General features: G+C 35.0%; 1 protein-coding gene across 1 annotated transcript; it reads left to right on the top strand.

Moving 5' to 3' along the window:
• Window positions 1-1,468: 1,468 nt before the first annotated feature.
• On the top strand, window positions 1,469-8,222 carry LOC130086993 (uncharacterized). Its single transcript, XM_056253195.1, has 6 exons — window positions 1,469-1,544; window positions 2,820-3,128; window positions 4,767-5,096; window positions 6,154-6,471; window positions 7,215-7,322; window positions 7,924-8,222. The coding sequence occupies exons 1-6, from the start codon at window positions 1,499-1,501 to the stop codon at window positions 8,220-8,222; spliced, it is 1,410 nt and encodes a 469-aa protein (XP_056109170.1). The 5' UTR covers window positions 1,469-1,498.
• The last annotated feature ends 610 nt before the right edge of the window (window positions 8,223-8,832 follow it).

Raw genomic sequence — 8,832 nt, 5'->3', positions numbered from 1 at the left:
TCTCTTTGTATTAATTTGTCCTGTTATTGACGTAATGCGCGTCATTGACCAAATACACGACGATATGTTCAAATATGTTTTTTTAGAGGGAATATACAAACGCCATTTGAGCAATTTTGACAGCCCTAGTATGCGTACGGTAGCTGTTACGAACACTGGTCATAGGATTAAGTAATACCAACGTTGTTCCGTGCTTTTTGTGGGAGATTTATTCAGCGACCACCTGGCTGAGGTTTGGACGCGTGTGGTGTGTGTCTCCCTCGCCATCGCAGTGATATTAGAGAATAGACATGCTCATTTTATTTTATGTAGAAAATTTAAACCATGGCAGTAAATAGTTCGTTACTTTTAAAATGAAGTACAGTGTGCACTGTGCACTTTATTATGCTGGTTGCTACTGTGTGCAATAGTGTAATTATTTTATTTATGCTTAAATATTTATTTTCAGCAGTGAACTTTTTTTTGTTCTACCTCATGTTTTTAATATTTGTTAAATATTGTTTATCTACTTGTTCTTGTTCTACCTCACATGTTTTTACTATTTGTTAAATATTGATTTTTTTTACGTTAAATAAATGTTACTTTTATTAAATTGAGACCTGTAACATTTGTTAACATCATGTCATTTTTATGATGTAAATTGAGGGAGCAAAATGTATCGGCTCCAAATATCGGCTCAAGAAAATCGGTAGCCCCTATCGGTCATCGGCTAAGGCTGATGGGAAAAAAATCGGTATCGGTATCGGCACTAAAAAATCCATATCGGTCGATCCCTAGTTTTAACGTTGCATGAGCGCGTTCTACTGACGGAATCTACAATAGGAGAAAGTCATATTTGGAACGACGTGAGGGTAAGACATGATGAAAGAATTTTCATTTTTAGGTGCATATAGGCCTACCTTTAAGATACATTTTAAAGTGTGTCCTCCGTCCTACACCGACTACAAACAAATGTTCAATCATGTAAGCCTGTGAAAGACGATTGAATTTGATTCTATCATTCATAACAGGTATGGGGCGGAGCTGCACGTGCAGGCTGCAGCCAGGTGTTCTTTCCCTGCCTGGCAACAGCACTCACCTGAGGACGTGAACAGCTCCCAATATAACGTCACGTGTTGTTTTTATGATAGTTTCACAATACAACTTATTGGGAAGATCCACTGGCACTGATCCTAGAACCGCCCCTGAATTGTAGCTACCTATAAATCGAGTGTCACGGAGAAAATTCGGCCTTTTTTTGCTTACTTTTTATTAATTTTACGGGAGAGAAGATAAAGATATGTAGTATTAGGCTATTCTTTCAGTAACAGATGTTGGCTAATCAAATAAATCCATCAGCAGTCGGCATGGAGTGTTCTGTCGAGCTTCAGTCGAGTTTTCAGTGATTTTCTCTATCATCGGGAGCGACTGACATCGTTACAGAGGAACTGATTATTACAAACAAACAACCACTTATCATCTTCATAAACTCAGATTTTACTGACATCTACAAGTCAATATGAAGACCGTGTTATTCTTCTTTGTGTTCTATGTTGTCATGAACGGTAAGCTTTATGTTTATTTCTTAAACACTCTCGTTTCACTTTGTAAAATCCTAATTCTATTGTTTTCTTTCATTCATTTTACATTCTTTTTCACACAGTTTCTTAATAAATGGATGGTCGAGGATGAGGATGGTTGTTTGTAACGCCTTTGCTGTTTTTTATATAATGGTAACACAATAAGGTTTCATTGGTTAACATTAGTAACTACTTTTGTTAACATGAACAATAGCCTACTTATACAGCATTTATTAAGCTCAGTAATGTTAATTTCAACATTTACTAACACATTATTAAAATCAAAACTTGTATTTGTTAACATTAGTTATAGCACTGAGAACTAACATTAACAAACAACGAACAGCTGGATTTTTATTAACTAACATTAACAAAGATTAATAAATACTGTAACAAATGTATTGCTCGTTGTTATTTGTTAAACAATACATTAGCTAATGTCAACAAATGAGACCTTATTGTAAAGTGTTACAGATATAATGATATATTGTTTCCATATATGTCTGACACACAATTTAGTTTGATCTACTACTGTGCAAACTGTGTAAATCAATGCCACGGACAAAGAGTAAATGTAAATGGGGAGAGACCTGCAATAACCTAACAATTGTTTGAAAGTTTTGTTTACAAAGATCCTGATCCATGTGCAGATTGACGAGCTTTATCTAAAAAAATACACATTACTTTGTCATGCTGACACAGTTGTGTTATTAATGTGTTTTGTATTTAGGAGTTGTATACAATTCATGAGCACATAATGAGAATCAAAGACCTTTACAAAATTAGATTATGGTTTACCTTACCCGTTTTGGTAGCCTATTATTTAATTAAATATGTAATTTATATTTCAATTTAATGTAAACTATGAAATTAGTTTTTTTTTTAAGAAAGACTACGTGACTAAATCTGTATGATGACAATTTACATTTAATCATTTAGCAGACGCTTTTATCCAAAGTGACTTACAGATGAGGAGAACAATAGAAACAATCAAACCAACAAAAGAGCTACAATATGTAAGTGCTGTGACTAGTCTCAGTTAGACTCAGTTACATGTAGCAAGGTGTTTTTTTAATAAAAAAAAATAGATATAGAATCTAGAAAGAAATAGAATAGTAAGTGTTAGTATTAATGGGTCAAGTGTTGATGGCATCACAAGGTGTTGTTCATTTGCAGAACACAAGATCCTGGAGGGCACATAAGTCTGTTTATAATTGTATCTATTTTATTTTTGTCTAACTGTTCCTTTTTTATCTGCAGGTGTGTTTGGTGAGTCAGTGTCAGTGAAGGAAGGAGATTCGGTCACTTTACACGCTGATCTTCTTGAAATACAGAGAGATGATGTGTTGGAGTGGAGGTTTGGAGCTGAAGGCTTCCTCATAGCTCGAATCAACAGAGGAGCCAATACGAGCTCTATATATGATGATGTTCTTGATGGGAGATTCAGAGACAGACTGAAACTGGACAAACAAACTGGATATCTCACCATCACAAACACCAGAACTGAACATGCTGGAGTTTATGAAGTTGAAGTAACCAGCACCAGAAACAAGACATTCAATGTCACTGGTGAGTATTAATTTTTTTTCTAAATGTTTCTAATTAGCATCTGCTCTAGTTCTCATATATGCCTAGAAATTAGGGCTGCAACTAACGATTATTTTGATAATCGATTAATCGGACGATTATTTTTTCGATTAATCGATTAATCGGATAAATTCAATTCGATTTTTTGTTTATTATGACTAAATAAAACCCGGTTACACTTTATTTTAAGGTGTCCTTGTTACAGTGTAATTATATATTTAAGTACAGAGTAATATTAAGTAACTACATGTACTTACTATAGGAATAGGGTAGGATTAGGTTGAGGGTTAGTTGCATGTAATTATGCATAATTTACTGTTATTACTACAGTAAGTACATGTAACATATGTAACAAGGACACCGTTAAATAAAGTGTTACCTAAAACCCTAAATTAGGATATTTATGTGTAAAAGTTTACTTTAAAAAGTGCAAAAGCCACACATTGAGTTTTACAAATATCAATATTTGCATTGTTTTTAATGATAATTGCTGATGGCAAGTTGACAACCATGATTAATGTAAAAAAAAAACATTTATATCCAACATATTGTTTTAACACAGTTTTTGTTAAAACAAATTTACAGACATGTTGTTCAGATGTGAAGATATAAACTAAAAACATCTAAAATATATAATTAATTTAATTTTTATTTAAAATTAATTGAATTATAAGGATAATTTGTAAAAATAAATATAGAAAGACTGAAAACAAGCGTGTGAACATAGAGCCGCAGTAGATCGCGTTTGAAAAACAAATGCAAATATATAATGCTATATAATATATACAAATATACAAATGCGATATAAAGAGAACGTAATGGAGGTACGCAGCAAGCTAACAGGCTTGATTAAAAAGACAGGAAAAATGATGCATTAGTGCACAAACATTCGCTGAAAACCACTGAGTACAGTGACTAAAAAACAATAATTTACTGCTGCTGTTATTAACTGCCTTTATATTTAGTGCTTTGATATGTAAAGACCGTTTTAATTTAATATTTCTGCGGTAGCACTATTTTAATCCATCACTTATGTTGCGAGCGAACTGATTGCGCAACCTGATGCTCGAGACAAAATACAGACATCCCAAGTCTCCCGGAAGTTCTGGAAGTCACCCGCATATTGATAGCGGCTCGCAAATTAGTTCAAACTCCCGGGATTTGAGCGCGCAAGCAAGAGCGCGCATGCGAGACAGAAGAGACTGTGCTCCAAACCGTGTAGCGCGAGCGCGCGGCAGAGCAACGGAGGGAGAGAGACCTTGCGTGTGTGCCTCATGAAGCGCGTGTAAGACAGAGAGCATCCTGATTGGCCTGTTTCAACCAATCACCAGTAAACGCTCCCCGTGACGTAAGCAGACCAACTAATCGATAATGACATTCGTTGACAACGATTTTCATAATCGATTATTATCGATTTTATCGATTAGTTGTTGCAGCCCTACTAGAAATGGTCATGAATATCAGCTAAGCAGATGTGATTATTCAGTCGTAGAACCGATTCTTTATGAGCACAACACACGGGAGACTTTGCATGTGCACTAACGTCTGGTTGCCATCGCTTTATCCAGGAGATCTTCAAGTTATCTTGCAGTGACTATTTCCTTTTTTTTCTTTTTTCAGTTCTGCCTGTAGATGCAGTGAAGTCGGTGTCAGTGCTGCTGGGAGATTCAGTCACTCTAAACACTGATCTTACTGAAATACAGAGAGGTGATGTGATACAGTGGAGGTTTGAACATCTAAACTCTCCTATAGCTGAAATCAATAGAAAGGATAGAAAAATCTCTAAACATGATGGTCCTGATGGGAGATTCAGACACAGACTGCAGCTGGACTATTGGACTGGATCTCTGACCATCAGGAACATCAGAACTGAACACTCTGGAGATTATGAAGTTGACATCATCAGCAGCAATCACACCATACACAAGTTATTCAATGTGACTGTCAGTGGTGAGTAGCTTGTGCCTTTCAGGTCTGGTTTCACAGACAGGTTTTAGATTACACCAGGATTAGGCCTTAGTTCAATTAGGATATTAAAGTATCTTTTATAATTCTGCCTTAGAAAAAAAACATTACTGATGTGCTTCTTGAGACAAAACAATGGCACTGTGTCGGTCAGTGCAAGTTGCTTTCAGTTATAACAGCTCAAACATGCATTTTAGTCTGGGACTAGACTTACGCCTGGTCTGTGGAACCGGGGTTTAATGTAATAATGAATTTGATTGGATCAGCACTAAAAAAGTAAGATTAAAATAGTTGTTTGCACTTGATAATTTTTAAAGGCTAAAACAGATACCTATCTGGAACTATTAGTTTAATAACTATTGCCCTCATATTGTGGAAAAAGATATTGATTTGTAAATTGCATAGTGTTATTACTAACAGGACAACACCATTTGTTTCTGAAACTGACAGTAATATTAAAGTCGGCATGTTGTGTTGTCATGTCTAGTTTTTTCTTTTCTATTGTGACGGAACAAGAACAAATGTAGGGCGGGGCTTGATTTTGTCTGTGGGGAATTGATTGGATGTTTCTGGTTTGCTATTGGTGGATCTCATGTGAGTGACAGGCACGTGAATTTAAAACTAATTATGATGTGGACAGATAAATCATTTTGAATAAATACTGCAATATTTACGTCATTTAAAAAAAAATAGAAAATAATTTTTTGATTTAATTTTGACTTCAATTTTGAGGCCACACCTTTCCCCATCAGAGAAAGACTTCTCATGCAAGAGATTTCGTGTGTGTGTGTGTGTGGAAGTGCGTGTTACAGTTTATTTTATTGTTTTGGCAGGGACTGCTTGTTTGTACATTTTATTCTCAAGTACGCCCCTTCAGCACCAATTTTGTCTGAACACATTTATACATCAGACCCAGGCAGTCACTTGATCTTATGATCAGATTTATTTTCCTTCTCTTTATTAGTGAGCGTTTTTTAAGAGTAATATTTGTTTAATCTTCCTGTAAGCATTTCATTCTCTGTTCTTGTGTTTGTCACTACAGGTGAAGTGAAGTCAGTGTCAGTGATGAAGGGAGAGTCGGTCACTCTACTCACTGGTCTTACTGAAATACAGAGAGATGATTTCATAACGTGGATGTTTGGAGACATCATCCTAGCTGAAATCTATAAAAACCAGTCCTCACTGGCCCAACTATTCTATGAATATGATGGTGCTGATGAAAGATTCAGAGATGGACTGGTGCTTAATAACCAGAATGGATCTCTCACTATAACACAATGCAGAACCTCAAACTCTGGACTCTATGAACTGAAGATCAACAGACATGCCATATACCGGAGATTCACTCTTACTGTCAGTGGTGAGTTGGTCAAGACAGTCAAGTGTAATCAGAGCTCTGTAAACAATCCTAAAGTTAAATGAACAAATTAAAAAAAACATTTGAATTGTTAAACATGAAATTTGTATATTTAACTGTTTGTTAATCTCTCAAAAGATTTGTTGTGCAAATTACTGAAATATTTGTAAAGAATATGATGCTATAAAGAAAATATAGCATCATTATTGTAATATTAAAATCAACGTTTGATTCTTAAGACAAACACTTTTTATTAAAATTAATATTTTAATTTTATTTAAAAATTAACAGTTGATTTCACAAATGTTCTAATGTAGTGTTTATTTGTATGCTTTTTTTAATATAGTATTTATAATTTTCTCAGACAATAAAACAAAGCTTTTCTTTTTTATTGGAAGAAACTAATACGGTGATCATTTTTGTTAGTTATCTAGAACATGTCAGAGCCCATGACATCTGCAATAAATGCTTTAAGACCGCTGACATGTTTCAAAAGGTAAAAAAAAAAATATATATATATTTTTGTTATTAGCTCTGTGTTCACATCAAACACCGTAATACAGAAGATGAACACAGTGAATAAGAAAATCATAATATCTGAAATTACATTAGAGGCTCATTTATGATTCAAATGAAACAGAATCAGATTCATATTTACTGTTTTAGCCAAATGCAATTTTTCAAAGTGTTATAGTCAGACTCATTCACTCACACTAATGACTGTCTCTCTTTATCTTCCCCACCAGCTCTGTCTTCAGGAGAAAAAGCGGAGATCGTTGTTGGTGTCCTGCTGGTGTGTGCAGCTGTAGTTGCTGTTGTGATTTACCACCGCTGCAAGAACTCTAAACTAAAACGTAAAGTACATCATATTATGGCTAATACAAGCAAGGGGAAAAACAATGAGCTTTGCTAGACTGCATTAGAGTTTGTTCAAATTCAGGTGGACGGTTGCATAAACTAGTTAAATTAGTCTTAAAAGTTAGTCAAATCATGTTTTTCATCAAGACTGGTCGTAACTTTTCTAAGTCAGTAACATAAAAAGGCTGTTCGGTCTAATTAGAATCTGAAAAACGAACTAGCTGCTAGTTGGTCAGACTATATTTTAGAACAGTCTTGCAACTGGGTCGGGTTACACCAGCCATTCATAAGTTCTTACTTAAATTGGAAAGTAAAGTCCACACGAGAGGACTAGACTAGACGACTAGCTAGTTTGTAACTAACTGTACTTTATTTGGTTGTACCATTGGTTCTTAAGGCAGAGTGAAGCTAGTAGGAGGTCATAAGCTCTACGTAAAGTAATGCGTGTTTACCTTCAATAATCCAATATCAGCCTTGAAATACATGAGCAGAAGTTGTTTAAATGCTGTGAAGTTCAGTTTATCCTTCATTATAACTTTGGTTTTCTTGTTCTAATTTCTGTATTTCTCTCTCTGTTTCCGTGTGCTGCTGGTACAGATGAAGAGAAGTCAGTGATGGAGGGAGATCCAGTCACTCTAAAGACTGATGCTGAACTACAAAGAGATGATCAGATCCTGTTGATATTTGGAGATGAAAACTCTCATATAGCTGAAATCAAAAGAGAAGATATCTTTGTTCTTGATGAGAGATTCAGAGACAGACTGGAGCTGGATCATCAGACTGGGTCTCTGATCATCACAAACACCAGAACCACAGACTCTGGAGAATATACACTACAGATCAGCAGTGGAAAAAACACATTCAAGAGATTCCATGTTTCTGTCTTTGGTGAGTAAACTCTTTCAATGTAATAATGATTTTATTTTAGATCAACACTGAGTGACTAAGACTTAGACTAATCATGTGAATTCAAATAGTTATCCTTGACAATAACTGTTTTTTGTTCATTCATGAACTGCAAAAATCTCAGTCTTGATGATGTGAAACTGCAGTTTTACTGACATCTGATCATCAGTGAAATAATTTTACGCAGTCACATTTAACACTGTCCCATCCGTTCCCTGTGATTGTTTTTATAAAGAAAACTGAAGAGATCTCAAGTTTGATCTTGTTTTTTGGCTTTTCTCTTTGATTTAATTCTACTATAGCTTATATATGCAGCATTCAGCAGAAGCATTTAAATATAATGATGCTGTATGTGATATCAATGACCATCAATATGGTCAATATCAGTTGCACTGGGCATTAATTCGTGATCTTAAGTATCAGTCTGGACTAAACCAGATCTGTGTGTGAGGATTCATGTCAGACCTCTGAAGACCTTGACAACTGAGAGGGAAACAACATTATGTTTGCTTGTAATAAAAAAACTAGGACATAAGGAAATAAATCTTGTATAATTAGTTTTATTTAAAAGAATACAATTCTGCCCCTCAGTCTACTGAT

Source organism: Rhinichthys klamathensis, unplaced genomic scaffold, assembly GCF_029890125.1.
Source record: "Rhinichthys klamathensis goyatoka isolate OS25496 unplaced genomic scaffold, OSU_Roscu_1.1 h1tg000103l_1, whole genome shotgun sequence".
Taxonomy (NCBI): Eukaryota; Metazoa; Chordata; class Actinopteri; order Cypriniformes; family Leuciscidae; genus Rhinichthys; species Rhinichthys klamathensis.
This window is presented reverse-complemented; position numbering and strand designations above follow the sequence as displayed.

Excerpts from the sequence above, each read along its gene's own strand:
- LOC130086993 (XM_056253195.1), top strand. The coding sequence starts at position 1,499 with ATGAAGACCGTGTTATTCTTCTTTGTGTTCTATGTTGTCATGAACG. Across the intron at positions 5,097-6,153 it reads ATTCAATGTGACTGTCAGTG|GTGAAGTGAAGTCAGTGTCA; the intron begins GTGAGTAGCTTG and ends TTGTCACTACAG. Across the intron at positions 6,472-7,214 it reads ATTCACTCTTACTGTCAGTG|CTCTGTCTTCAGGAGAAAAA; the intron begins GTGAGTTGGTCA and ends CTTCCCCACCAG.